Source organism: Empidonax traillii, unplaced genomic scaffold (assembly GCF_003031625.1).
Source record: "Empidonax traillii isolate 1590-97213 ecotype Southwest subspecies unplaced genomic scaffold, ASM303162v1 scaffold73:size1297144, whole genome shotgun sequence".
In the NCBI taxonomy this organism is placed as follows: domain Eukaryota; kingdom Metazoa; phylum Chordata; class Aves; order Passeriformes; family Tyrannidae; genus Empidonax; species Empidonax traillii.
The window spans coordinates 1,014,982-1,030,042 of NW_020955266.1; the positions used below are offsets into that span (position 1 = coordinate 1,014,982).

The window sequence follows — 15,061 nt, forward strand, 5'->3', positions numbered from 1 at the left end:
TTTTTTTTTTTTTTTTTTTTTTTTTTTTTTTTTTTTTTTTTTTAAAAAGGAACATTTTAACCCAATTTTCCCCCATGAATACCACCTTTTGTTGCCCTGGCCAAAAGACCTTGTTTTGGCCTATATACCTGATACAGTATAACAATATATTAACTATTAAATACAAAGTTCTATCATATATACTAGGTTGTTACGGACATTGCAATGGTACTGTGCCTATTCTAGTCACCTTGTGTAATAGTGTACATGGGTTATTATAGCCAAAGGGGCAGAAAAGGGGAGACTGGGGCATAGCCTAATTTACAATGGTAACACTTTTGTTTTCTTTTTATTTTTGTTGTTTTCTTTTTTTTTTTTTTCCTCCTTGAACACACCTGGTGCTGAGTGCAATCCACAGAAGTCAAAAACAGTGTTTTCTTTGCCCTCCTCCAAAATATCTACAGTACAAACGGCCCGCAACCAAGTTATGAAAAATCAGTTCTGTGCACGAGGGGCTGCAAGAATGGAATTTACGTTTTCCCAGACGTGTCTGCAATCTCTTTTTTCCCCATGTGTCAGACTGGCAATAGCAAAATATTCTCCTCCTACCTGTATACAGTAAATCCACAGTAGTAAAGTGCTGGTGTGCTTGAATGAGCTGGATAGCCATGCGACTACTTCACCATCGACAGGGGCTGGGTTCTGGGGGTGGGTGTTTTGTGTGGGTACAGTTCTCAAACAGTAAATAGCACTGCAATATCGTAGAACTTGAGCTTAGCTGCTTACTTCTGAACACGACCTGGATGCAGGCTCTAAAACTAGGCTCTACGTGTCGTAATACAGTAGGTCTGGCTCCAGGTTATGAAAAGAAACTTGTAGATAAGAGCTGCTTCTGTTGCCAAGATGCTACGCAGACTTTTAACAATTTCTCTATAGATTTCTACAAAAATATAAAAAATTCTATCAACATAACCATTCTACAGAATTCCTGTGGATTTTGTACATTTTGTTTAAAAAAGTCAAATTCTATAAAACCCCCCCGAAGGTATTTAAAATCATTGTAAGATTATTGCACACGCTGCAGTACATTTGTATTTGTCTTTCAAAAGGGCATCTAGAAAAAACTTATCTGGTTTAGAAAACAATCTATTTTACATGGATTTATTTTCCTGAATGCATCACCATAGAGTATCTTTTATTGGATAGTCTTTACTGAATATTCATGTATGATGTAAACTTTTTGTTACTTCCACAAACCTTGTCAGTGGGGAAACCCCCAAAGTATTGAAAATAGAAGAGCCTTTAGGCTTTCTGTTACATTTGGAGTTGAGCATCTGGATTAACTTCACATCACTGTTTTGTGCCATGATTTCATGCTAAAATGTTCAGTGGATTTTTTGTAAGGAAGGATGCGTAGAGTACCATCATTCCAACTGTATGAACACAATCCTAATCACGAAGGAACCAGGGCTGGCAATTTTAGTGGCCTAGCTGGTTTCCCAAATTATTTAGTACATGTGAAAGGAAAAGCTAAGGCTCATTATGAGCATAAAACCAAAAAAGGGATTAGGAATATTTCTCAGGCTTAATACACTGTAATTTTATTATTTCCTTAAATATGATCTGGGGGAAGAACTGATGAAAGGTTTGTTTGAAATCATTGCTTTAGACAGGCTTAACTCTGAATTTGGGCTGGCATATCAAAGAGAGTGGCCCCTGTAAGGGCCCGTGTTGAAGAGGGGAAAAATGTCCCAGCCAAGAATTAATCTAACTGCAGCAAATAGTACAGAATGTTAATCCTTCTACTTCAAATACACTGATTGCCTGACTTCCTGCTGAAAGCCCTTACATTTCTCCAGGACATGCAAATCAATAGGGATTGTTTACAGAGTAAGCGTCCTCGAGTGAAAAGAAAGGGGCTTAGGACCTCACATAGGCTGTTGGGTAGAAACAGCATCTTCTTCTTGTGTGTACACTTGAAGCTCATGCAGATACACGTGGTGGAGACAGCTTAATCTCTGAATGGATAAAAGGCTGTACATCAACATGTTGTAGTGATTTAAAAAGATCAGTAGTTCTCAAAAAAAGTTACAAACTCCCGACTGACGGAATTAGCACAAATCCTCCTCTTGCCTGTGCTGGTTCAGAGACACGATTCAGCAAAGCCTTATCCATGGGTGCAGTGTGCTACTACTGGCACACTTCAAAGCATGCCCACAGTCTAATTTAGCCTACATGTTAATGTGATTTTCATGGAAGTTGAGTGGAGTTAATGTCTGGTTTGCATCACTCAATGCGAGGAGGGGGCCAACCTCTCGTGGGTTTCGGGCTGTGCAGTCCAGTTTTACAGATTGGTTTTTGCAGAGGGCATTAGCACTGGAGTAAACTGAGATGATGGATGAGGACATGTTATAAAGTAAGGACATGAATTCTGGTTTTATCTACTTTGTATCATGATGTTGCTGCTTAAGGCTCTTGATAGATTGGAAATAAAATTACAGTCAGGGTCATGTAAATTAACTCTAGCAGGGATAGCTAGAATACCTGGCTGTTTTACTTAAAATCAGAAGTCCTTTTGGTACCTGCAGACTTTCTTCTAGGTGATCTTTAAAATAAGTTACAGTAGGCCTTGATTCTATAGAACATAAACACATGATTTTAATTTTCAAGAATTACTTAAATATGGTCAACCTCAAGGCATTTTAGGCAAGAACTTAACTTTAAACATGTGCTTAAGCCCACAGCTATGCCATGTCTGCACCGAGTTCACCCACTGCAAGTCCTAAACTTGGCCTCACTCCTTTCCACACGGTGCAGAGAGGAGGAGCTCCACTGCAAACGGAGGTGTAAAACTCAGCAAAATAAACAGTCCATCTTCGAGACACTGGAAAAACATTTCAGAAGTGACCACAGACTTTTGTTGCCCATTTCCTAGGCACATATGAAAATGAACCATTGATATGACTCTGTGAGTTGCCAGTGGATGATCTATAACATCCTCTCATAATTCAACATCACGTACCATTAAATGGTTCTGCCTTCACCATCCTCAGACATCTGTCAGCATGTTGTACCTTCCTGGGCCTGAGCACTTGCTTTCGCTCTGAATGTCAATTTTATGCAAGATTGGAATATTTTGTTAAAAAATTGCCACTGCATTTCTATACTACTCAAACAATCTTTTTCCCAGAATATCACTGAAGTCCAAGGGGAAAAATAAATTACATTAAATAATCCTTTTTTACTGCTGACTGTGGGATACATTTCCTCTGTAATGCACTAATTGGCTACATTTTGTGCTTTGCAAAACAAAATGAAACCCAAACAAAACAAAACAAAAAAAAAAGAAGGGATTAAATATATATATTTTTTAGGTTAAAATATTCATAAAAACCAACTTTATCTCAGAAATATTCTGAGATACATAAAATAGAAGAAAATTAAATGTCTTTAGTCACAAAATGTACTACATCCCGCAATACTAGATTCAATTAATTTAATAAAATATAATATACATATAGATTTTGCACATTGTATTGCTTTTACCTAAGCAGAACATATGCTTAAGTAAGCGTGATATAGGTCAACCCCTCTTTTAACCAGCTGGTTCTTTAATCTTTCTTTGGAAATTTTTTTACCCAGTGCCATTTTGGAGTACAGAGTTTTTAAAATTTTTTTTCTTTTTTCTCCTATTCCATGAAAGGAAGAAAACATTTGGCACCAACAGAAAAAGTAACTCAGGGGTCCATTTCCGTTTGATCAAAGGAAAAGCTAGGAAGTGACAACAAGTCTTTCTTTGGGGTAGGAGATGTTGACATACTGTCTGGAAGCAGCGAATCCCCTATATCCATCGAATCCTTGGACTCGCAGGATGGAGCACGCCGCCTCAAGCAAACGTCTCCACTGGCAGGTGAGATGCTGTGAGGTCCTCTGGGTACCAAACTCTGCCCATCAGGTGGATCTATAGATATACAGGGAGGGCTCAGTTTTTTCTTCTGCCGCGTTCCTTGCAAGCCTTCCATTTCACTGACCACCTGACTTATGAAGCCAGAGGAGCTGGACGTGGAATGGTGCTGAGGGCTGTTTTCCATGGAACAAATTTCTATTGAGTGTCTCCTTTGATCATCTAACCAGGAGGGCGGTTTTTTTAGAAGACCTTGGGTGTCTACACTGTGGTATTTCTTCAGGTCCTTCAGTGTCACACTGCCGGTATTGCCTACGTTCCTCTTAGGAGTGAGAGGCTGACCCTCTGAACAGGCACTCGAGGCTGTGCAAGTTTCTGAAGTGAAAGGCTCCGAGGAGCTGTTTATTTCAGATACTTCTTGGTCCATTGAATCTCCAGGGGTCTCCTGATACGAGTCTGCACAAGCACAGGATGCTGGTGCCTGCTTTGAAATATTATATTGATTGTGGGAATGCTGCTGCGTGTGAACGCTCACCCGACTCCATGCAGCCAACTCATTCGCTCCTGAGGGCGTCAGAGCCACTGGTGACTCCTCCTTGGGCACAGCAGGGACATTTGGGTCAGAGAGTTCACTCACCTCAGTCTGGAGATTCTCCTTGCTATCCAGAGAGTCGTTCCTTATAGCCATCTGTGTCAGAGCGCAGAGGGATTGGGGAGGAGTTGCCAGATGAGAGAGACAGACCAAACAAAGGTTAGTACAGGCAAGGCACAGCGTTTACAGGGCACTCAGCTCTGCTGAGATACCTCAGCACAGACCCACTGACTCCTACAAGGACCTGTGTTGTGGGTTCTACCAATTCCCATCTTTACAGACCTGTGGGTTTGTCCCCTGTGTAAGTGACAGCAGAATTTGGCCCTTCACTCTTTGTAAATGGTTGACCTTGAGCTTTCTCCTCTAAGGATGGAGGGCTGCAAAACCAGAATGCCCCCACCCGAAGTCAGACATGTTCTTGTTATGAAAAGGATGAAGGTCTACAGCAAAGCCCTTGATAGTTTTCGCCGCCCAGGTGTGAGCAGGAGAGGGAAGATGTGCAAGTGAGCCTGTGTGTATTCCCTTCGCTAGCTCAGGTGTCTCTGAGGACATGGAACAGGATCCCCAGAGCCAGCACACCAGAGCAATCACGCTCTGTGCCAGCGTCAGGGTGACAGCCTGTCCCTGGCTTTGGTCCCTGCTGGAGCCAAACTCTGCACCATCTTACGGCAGGAGCTGGAAAAACTGGAGTCCAAAGCTGGACTAATAATAATAATCTGCAAATATTTCAACCTATTCTGATGCTTAAGTTCAGGCTTCCTAAGGCACATTTTGCCTTGGCTGTCTGGAGCCCTACACAGAATCACTGCCTGCTGGCAGAGAGAACCTTGGGCATGTTTTGAAGGCTTTGTCTTTTCACTGCACTGCGTTCCTTGTCAAAAGGCTTTATAAATCAGCCACATTAACTGGCCCTTAAAGGCAGAGCCTCAGTTTGAGAAGACTCCTAAATGATCCTAAAGATTAAGAACTTCACACAGAAATTTGGAGGAAATGCATACAGCTGGTCTCGGTTCTTTAGAAAAACTGTAAGTAGATGAAATTCCTCATACTAAGGAATACTTTTGTGACAAATCACCCCAAAATGATCATAGAATTTATATAAAAATTGTCCCGCAAGGATCGTTTGAGCCAAATGATCTCTATTCAGCAAAGCTCTTGTCAGCTGCAGTGTGTTCATGTGTGCACAGAAACACCAGAGTCTATTGCTGCATCTGCACATCCCCTTTGTCAACCGAGAGAGCTGAGAGAATATTTAATATGGCAAACAATTTTGCCCAGTGTTGGTGAATCCCTTCTAGTTAAAATTTCACAGCATAGCACTGGCAGCTAATCAGTCAAGAGTGAAGTCATTCTGGTCTCCTCAGCACCAATAGCTTTAGTGAGTGTTTGGGAGAACGAATCCCGTTCATATCCTGAGAACAGACACAGACCACACAAAAGCTGAATACAGAAGCAAAGAGTAATTAATACAATTACTTTTGCTTGCGCACCAACCTGTGTTGCACACCACGACAGTATTAGTCACCACCAGCTCTTTCTCTGCCTATGATACAGGCATCTGTGGTTGTTGTTAGCAGTAACTGTTTGTACAAATGTTTTACTGGTTTGTTTGAAAATAAAAGGACCCTCTGCCATCCCAGTGGGGCGCACACCTGTAGTAGCCACAGCTTGGCGCGGGCTACACCTTGGATACACAGTCCTGGAACTACAAAATCAATATAGGTTTAACTTCAGGTAGAATTCCTCTGGAGAAAAGCTTTTGTGCAATGCCCTGCCAAGGAGCATAATCCTCAGCAGGAATGTTCTCTCAAAGCATCCGATCCACTCATCTCTTCATCTGCGAGTGCATCGCTAATTGTCAAACACTCCGGAGTCTAAACTGGACGTTACTGTGGGGGCTGTGTTCGCTCTCCAGCACTCTGGAGGGAAAGGGAGGTTAAACACACAGGTTTTAATGCTCAGGGAAAGTGCACGGACCAGGTATGTGGTGGACAAGATTTATCTATTACGGGTTTAGGAGACGAGAGGGCACGAGGCGGGGAAGGGAAAAAAAGAAAAGAAAGAAAAGAAAACAAATCAGAATCCCATGCAGCATATGTAACAATAAGGAAAAATGGGTACTGCTAACTAAAGTGCTTTGCTAGTTTGGGCTATTTAATGTGCTGGTGGAGGAATTAGTGGTGGCAATAAAAAGGAGGCAAGCAGAGAGCAACTGAGCAAGCAGAAGAGCTGGGGCTGTAAAGGGAATTTTGCCTCTTTAAGGACTAAGTTTCCCAGTGGCTGGCCATCTACAATGCAATTAACAGCAACAGCAATATCACCAGGAACAACCTTACTGCTCCCATTAGCCACACCAAGAGCTCCTTTCTGCTCAGGAGCATGCCCAAGGCAACCCCTCGTGGGTCTGCCCATGGAAGGCATCTGCTCACTGCCCCAAAGCTTTTTGCTCTCTGAACTGTCACTCCAAGGCCATGCTCATGAGCAGGGTGAGGAGGGAGGACAATAAATTAACCTAAACATATGAAAAGGTTTAGAAAAATAAGCCGTCAAAGATATGAACAAAATTAAACTGGAGAAGATGGCCAACATGGTAATTTATTCTGGGTAGATCAGTTCAAAAGGATGGGTCTGTTATTCATTAGAAAGCAAGAGAGAGTGGTTATGAACTGGAATCATGACATCAATTAGTTTCCCCATTAGTGGTGATTGGGGTAGCTGGCCAGCCCCGTGCAAATGAATACATGCAAGGAATTTCTTATGTCAATTTAGTATTACAGACTAATGTAATTGTTAACCTTGGTACTTCACATTCATTTTTAGAGCTTAATGAATCAACTGTCTAATTTGTCAATGTTGATTAAAAGATGAAAGAAATGGGACTATTTTCATGCAGGAAAGAAATTGCTTTTGAAAAAATAGAACCGATCCACTTTGTGTATGTAAAATCAGGCATGAAACTACTGAAGAAAGCAGAGGTTTTGAATCAGACGTGCTTCTGGTCCCAGTCCAGCTGCACAATCAATGAAATATGCTTAAAAATGTGAGAGTGAAGCACAAGTTTAAGTATTTTACTAAAAAAAGATAAATTTAAACGTATGCTTCCAATCAACCAGACTGGAATCTTTGATTAGATCTCTTAGATCTTTGATTGAATCAGGATTTAAATCAATTCCAGGCAAAAACCAGAGATAAAACCAGTTGCAAAATAAAAAGGGGTTCTGTTCTGCATATACCCGAACTTTTCAAAAGCTCACAGCTGATGGAAAAAGATTTTAATTTTCAATTCTCACTGGAAAGCCAGTATGCTTTCCATGATGGTTTTGCATATGAGATAACCAGCTTCCATTAAACACTTCTTCCTTCCTGAGAAACCAGAGGAGTCAGAGGGAGGGTGGCCTGGGATGGAGCCTGCAGTCCCTGTGTCCTTTCAAGCACCGAAAAAATCACAGCAGTTAAGAATTAGTTCCTCAACCCCAACGAGGCCCTGGGGAGCATTTGGCTGCATTTATGAAGAGGATTGAAAAAAATGAAGTGCTAACAATGTGGAGAACATTTAGGCAAGTTGCCAAAGGAGATGATACTCATCACGCACATTCTTTGGAGACTCCTGGATGGCTTTCAGATCAAAATCCATCAACCTTTTTGTTATTTCTGTGGGAGAATTACAGTTCTCAGGAGGTTCCTCTGTGAATCCCTCCCTGAATTTAGAGCACAGCTAACAGGGAAATGCACCAACATAAAACCTCAGCAGGTTCATGATCAAGAGTCTGCTTACCTGTCTGCGGAGCAGCCTTTCAGCAGAAGGAGAGTGCACCTGCTGGGAAACCTGGGGCTTGCTCTCCCCCACCAAATGGTCATGAGCTCTTATGTGGTGGAAATGGTCTTTTGGAATCTGCAGGAGGGAGCTCGTGTCCGCCGGCTGCGACTGCACCGATGCCTTTGAACCTTGCGAGGGGGAGAACAGACAGAAATGGGACATGTTCATCCGGGGGTTGTGCCTCAGCCTCAGTGACCTCCCTGAGAAAACTGCTCTGTTGTACCTTGGATCAGACAGGCACAGCAAAACCACTGAATTCAGCAGCTGACTCTCCACGACTGGGAAAAAACTCCTGCCTATCAATAAATTACTCCAGAATTGTCTATTATTTCATTTTTCTTGGCATTTTCCCCTGATGCAACTGGGACTAGCTCCTGTTAAGAACAGAAGATCAGGAACTAGAAGTTCATCTGAACTGGCAATTCCTACATCCCTGCTTTAGGGCCAATAACTTTGCAGGCAGCTTCACCTCCGAGCACCACAAGTATCTGAGTTTGAAAGGCTCTAGGAGGTGTCTCCATGCCTGAGCCTACATGGAGACCAACTGCTGGGATCTCCAAACCAGCAGGCACACTGGAAATGAACTGAAAGGGAACGGCACCTGGCAGCTTTCAAGGCTGGTTTTACAAAGCCTCCCAGGAGAAGGAAACACATACTCTCCAGCCTCTTCTTGACCCTTTGTGGTTGCTGGCTACTTCTTCTGAAAGGTTTGAAATGCTGCGTGCTCCCCCCACACACAGGCTCAACATTTTTCAAAACAATTCATTTAACCTGGACTGCATCCCAGAGAATCTCATTTGTCCTGGAATCTTTCCCAGAACAACAGCCCCATTACGAAGGAGTATTCAAACAAATACCTCCTGCAAGTGCCAGTGTTTCTGACAACAAAACCTTCTCAGCTTGAAATATTATGCCTTGGTTGCAGTGATTTATTAGAGGCGCCTGGCACCTTTTGCTATCTTCACAGCACTTTATAATATTACAAACTGTAAACAGGTGGGGGTGACTTTCGCCACCCTGAAAAGAAGTGACATTGCAGGTGGAACAGGACAATGATGCATACGTCAAAATTTGGGCACCCTACCCACCTCCCAGCACTTTGGCTTGCTTAAAACGATTGGAATTTCACCAGAAAGAGAAAAACACAGAAGGTTTAATTGCTTAATGTGGTTATAAGACATCAGCTTTACCTTTCCAAAATCCTGCATCTCAGTGGAATGGTTTTTTCCTGTGGATTTACAAGGGTGCAATGCCTGCCCCGCCCAGCCAGACCTGTCAGATGAGGCTATTCAGTTTTCCAGGCTGGAACTGGGAAGTGAAATCTTGAAAAAGAAGGGACTCAGAAATTACCCATCTTCTGGTCAAGCTGACGTTATTCTTCTTCAAGACAGGACAAACACCTCCCAATTAAGGGTGAAAAATGAAGCACTGGAAACTCCCTCTGTAGCAAACAGGATTCTTTTGTATGGTCTGGAATTTCTTGACTATTACAGAGAACCATAAATTCTGGCTTAGCTGAAGGTAACGGGAGATTTGCTATTGATTTCAGTGGGATTTGACCAGGATTTCAGATGCACTGTTTGCATTAGGTGCAAACAGTTGCTTCAAAGCAAAGCTCTTGACCTTGAAAACTGTGTATTGTGGCAGAGATTTCTCACAACTCCAGATTCATCTTCCTCCCTTGTGCCCACATTTTATTTTTTTTTTCTGCTGTTCAACAGTCCCTATTCATCCAAATTCTTATTACTATGCAAATTTCAACATCTTATTTCTAATCTGTTCAAATCTCCTACCATTCTGAACGGCGCTGAAATTACGTTCTGCATAAAGGCTTTCAAATGACAATGCTTGTAAAAACTTCTCTGTCTTATCTGTGACAAATGTCTAAAATGATGGCATGCACAGGGGGAATTAAAGGTGGTTCCATTGCCTTACCAGCTGCAGGTAACCCTTGGCAGACAGAGTAAATGGGGGCACAGTGATAAGCACTGGGAGGCAGCTGGAAGCACAGGTACAGTAAGAGAGAGCCCTCTGTACCTTCAACATGCTGTACCTAAGAATATCTCTGAATTTAGCTCTAAGATGTATATCCCAGCCAAGCACACTGGGAAGAACAATTCTACACTCTCTCATTTTTCCATTCATCTCATCGAGATCTCTCCAATTCAGCACATTTTACAGGCATTTAGAGACACCATTTTTCCATCTTTCACAGATGTTCCTAGATAGAGCTTCCAAGACCTGCCAGAACAGGTACTGATGCAAAAAAAAATCAGACTGGAGGAAATATTTTTCTGCTAGGATTTCTGCTCTGGGGCCACAGATTGCTCAGGTGGGACAGAGGGAGTCCAGGCTGTAGGGGCTGTCACCTTAGGGAACCAGGAAGGGGGACAACCAGCGTTGAGCTGGGCCACTGTCACACTGCCAAAACGTTCTGGGGAAAGGAGTTATCTTTAATATAGCCTGGACTTTGTAAATTGTGGAGGGACTTTGTACATTGTGGAGGGTCTTTTCAAAGCCAGGAAGGACACCAGGTCTGCACACTCACACTTCCCTGGAAACCAATGGCAATTTGCTGGCCTGGAAAATCCCAACTCCTGCTATAGTGGAAAATCCTGCTGTGCCCCAAGCTGACAGGTAGATACCTGACTGGGACTTGTGATGTGCTGGTTTCCTCTCTCCCAGGGAGGCAGGGCAGGGGCTGGAATAGGGCGGCTGGAACATGTAGCTGTCGTTCGGCAGGGAGTGGGTGCGTCCCACCGAAGGCTTTCTCACGCTCAGCAAGTCCTTGCTGGGAGACAGGGTCAGTGTGTCGTCTTTGGAGCGGAGATCGGCCTGAGGGGGAGAGAAACAGTGAGGGAGGAGGACAGGACGGGGTGGGAGAGAGGAGAAGTGCCCAGAAACGCTAGCGACAGCCACTGCAATCAGTATGGCACGATGGGCATGCACATCGTCGGGATGCACAGGATTGCACGAATGGATCTACCAGGGCTATCCCCCTCCTCGGGAATTGTCATTAAACTGTCACACAATGAAAACCACAGAAACAGAGGAAGCAACACTGTAGGGATAAACCATGACTATTTCAGGGATATGTAAAGAAGGCATCATGCCTCAAGGCCAGCAAAGGTCACATGCTTGGCATAACTTTGATCCTCTGCTCCCTAGGTGCTCTCATCAGCAAGGCAGACTTTTGCAAAGGTGAGTAGTTTCCTCTTCTAACAATAAAAGAAAGGAAAACAAACAAATAAAACCCAAGCACAAAAACTAGTTTACAAAAAATATTCTCCATTCTGGCTCCCAGCACAATTTTATTGGTTTTTCTTCTCACAAAATGAATAACTAACCCCATTTTATTGAAAGGGATATCTAAAACTACTGCTTCAGGGTGAAAGTCATTCTCTAATTAGAAGGGATCTAATGCAAGTGAGGGTTATTGTATATATGTTGACTGTGGAGTTTTTACAGCTAAAGAGTCCCTTGGAATGGGCAGTCCCAGAGGCAATATTGAATGGATTCAGGTCTGATTTCATAAGAAAATATCTCCGTCCCAGAAATGTTCTTGGGTGTTATTGTGTTGGACAATATTAGCAAAAGCGGAAGCACAGTCATCTTCCCCATGTACTTCTAATGAAAGAATTATTTTATCTTTAAAAGGTCTCACTTGAAAAACACAGGAATAAGATTGTCCCACTGTAGGCTGATACAATATTTTGCTGATCATTTTTGGAAAACTTTAGATCATATTTTCTCACAAATTTTCCCTTCACTCAGTGCATTACAGGTTTTCTGAAATCAACACTGAGATTTTTTTTGTCCCGATTTTTATCCTTCTGTCATAAAAAGAAAATTTCACTATGGCATTTCGTTTGCACAAGAAACATGATGAGATTAAAAGGAATTTACAAAAAAAGGAAAAAAAATGAGGGGAAAGAGAAGAAAAGGAAAAAAAAAAAAGGAAGACCACTGTTGTAAATTTAATGAAGGAAACGGATCTGCACGGTCATGCAGCATTTGTTTCAGTCCTTGGGAACCTGCTGATTTGGATATAGCTTGGATACAGCCTAGAATAGAGAGACTGCAGTCTCCTGATACAGCTCAAGGAAGGAGAGCAAAATCTGTTCTGGTAAAGCTGAGACTTTGGGTTTGGGAACTTCTCTGTCCCTCCCTGCCTTCCCCTGCTGAACAGTTTATGTTATTTAGCTGTCATTGCTTAGCTTAAAGCAGAAAAGATGGCCTGAAACCTGAGATCTCAAACCCAAACCCCTTTGGATCTGAACACGACGACGTGGAATCGAGATCCCATCCAAACCCAACCTTTAATGAACCCTGGGGTTCATTGACAGGATCCAATACCACACTGGGCTCGTTTCCACTTTCGGATCATCTCGGGGGAAATCTCATGATTGAACTTCATGAAAAGCATTTAGAATGGCTGCAAAATGGGCTTCCCAGTCCAGCTCACAGAGCTGCGGGAGCACATGACTTTTTGGTTCACTGGTAGTTTTGAAAAACATGTTGTTTTGGCTTGACTGAAAATCAAATCCAATTTTATCTTGAACCAAAAAAAAAAAAAATAAATTAATCTCAATCCAAATCTATTTTGAGTCAAACAAAATATCTGGAGATATTTTTCAACTAAAGCCACTTCTAAATGAAGTGTAAAAATACTGCATTTAGAAGAGATTTCAATGAAAGTTTGTAGTTTTTCAGGAGTCTGGGCAAATGTTTTGACCAAACACTTTGTTGGTATTGACGCAAATTCACAAAATCTTTTGTTCAAGTTGGTTTTGCTTTTTTTGGAGGGGGGAGAAAAACAATCTCTCCTGGCTACACCCTTGAGACTTTGCAACGCTCTCAAACAGGTTTATCTAATCTGATTCAAAACTAGAAGGGTTTCTCCTCTGACAACTCTCCAGACTAATTTAGAAATGAAAAGTCTCATACAAGAAGTTAAATGTAGTTCACAAAATCTTTTGCACATGATGCCATGAAGCATGATGGGAAATATTGTCACGGTTTAAGAGATGTTTCCCAAATAAGTGCTAATTAGGACGGCAGTCAACTAGTATGGCAGAAAATCTATGAACAACACAAACATCCAAAGGCAGGTACATGAACAACAACAAAGGAAACAAGAATGATCCAAAAATGTTGGGAAAGGAGTTATGTCTATTGTACAGCAGAAAAAAAAAAAGCACTCGACTGCTACACAGCTAAAAATGTCTAATGTTTCAGAGAGGAGATGGTTAAGGCAGGGTTCAAAATACTGGCTATTTCAGTCAAAAAGACACAAAGTAGTCTGAACTTTTTTTTTTTTTCCAGCGGGGTGGCTGCTAGAAAGAATTCCCAAAACAAGCATCATCTCGGAGAGATCCCCATCTGATATTTGTAAAATAAACAGTCTGGCACCAATCATGCAAAAAGCCTTGTGGTGCCTGTGTTCATAAAGACAAAAATCCATTACAAACCAAGGGGTTGGAGCTGACCCCTCAGCAGAGGACACGAGTCATTAGCTCATGGGTGTCTCTTCATGCAGCACCACTGATTTGTTTCAGATGGGGAGGAAATTTCAACCTTGATGCTTTCCAAAGCATTTTTTTCCCCTGTTTATTTTACTTGTAGAAAACACACTGTTTATACATAAGACATCAAAGGAAAAATAGCAATAACTACTCATTCCTTACAAGGAGCCAAGTCTGTGGACAAGAGTGATAAAACCCAGGACCTAATGGCATTAAGGACAACGTCCTGTTCAGGGGGAAAGGTTGGTGCTACTTGGGAAAGGGCTTGAACTGAAAATGCCATTAGGCAGGTGTAGAGAAGTGGGAGCAGTATTTCGAACCCTGTAAACATCAGACTACACAGCGACCAGTGTATGTACATTGCTTTCCAGAGCATTAAGTAAGTGTGTGTTAATATCATCAGGAAAAGAGTCATCCGTCAGAGCTAAGGACCAGGACTTTTCAGAGAGAATATCTGACGTCAGAGACAGAGCCTCCATCTCAGCTAGAGGGATCTAAAGGGAGAGATGATTAAACATAAGAAACCAGGACACAAATCTTTTGGAAAAGAAAATTAAAAAAGAAGTATCATCATCTAAATATTTCTAGACACTAAAGCAATATCCCTGCAGTGGGAAAAGGTACATCATGCACATTGTTACCGGGGCCAGAACATTAAAGAAATGAAATATAATATAGAAATTAAAAAAAAAGGAGTGGGAAATTCATACTTCAGTGCTTACCAGTGATCTGGGACGGGGTTTAAAACCATACACTAATGCTAGCATTGTATTTTGCTGTTCTCCTGTCTACACGAAGAAGCAAAAGTAATATTACTTTCATATTAGAGAGATTTATCCTCTTGGCTGTGATCAAAATACAAGAGGCTTCAAGATCTGAAGTTGTTTCCCCACAAGAACCGTTCTGCTTTCTTGGCCTCTAAGCTGAACTTGTTAAGTCTGCAAAGATTCCCCAACAGCAAAACCATTTTGCAGGTGGGATATGGAGTGTGCCCTTCCCTGTGCCCTGGGGAGGGTGCAGCGACCTCCCCCTCCCTGAGAGGTAGGAGGGACTACAATCAACTTCCTAATGGCTTAATGGGGACAGAGAGAAACTTAAGGCTTGACTTTGGTCAGCAAATGCCTTCCTAGTACCTTCAGTGGGTTTTGGCTGGATAGAGGGCCTCCAGTGCCTGGATAAGCACCAATAATTGTCCTACTAAAATAATCCCTGCATCTTTCACTCCCCAAATACCCCCCAGCCCT

At 42.2% G+C, this 15,061-nt stretch overlaps 1 protein-coding gene across 18 annotated transcripts in view; it reads right to left on the reverse strand.

Moving 5' to 3' along the window:
• Positions 1 to 345: 345 nt before the first annotated feature.
• The window catches only part of CACNA1G (calcium voltage-gated channel subunit alpha1 G), a 145,901-nt gene continuing 131,185 nt past the window's right edge, over positions 346 to 15,061 (reverse strand). For 12 of the 18 annotated variants that reach the window (XM_027880666.1, XM_027880660.1, XM_027880662.1 and 9 more), the window contains 4 exons: positions 14,177 to 14,311; positions 10,938 to 11,127; positions 8,251 to 8,420; positions 346 to 4,571 (listed from right to left, as the gene is read on the reverse strand). In XM_027880666.1, the coding sequence (XP_027736467.1) occupies positions 3,717 to 4,571; positions 8,251 to 8,420; positions 10,938 to 11,127; positions 14,177 to 14,311 (1,350 nt within the window). In that variant the 3' untranslated portion in view covers positions 346 to 3,716. The remainder of the gene's footprint in view (positions 4,572 to 8,250; positions 8,421 to 10,937; positions 11,128 to 14,176; positions 14,312 to 15,061) is intronic. The other 6 variants (XM_027880667.1, XM_027880661.1, XM_027880665.1 and 3 more) reach the window with 5 other exon arrangements.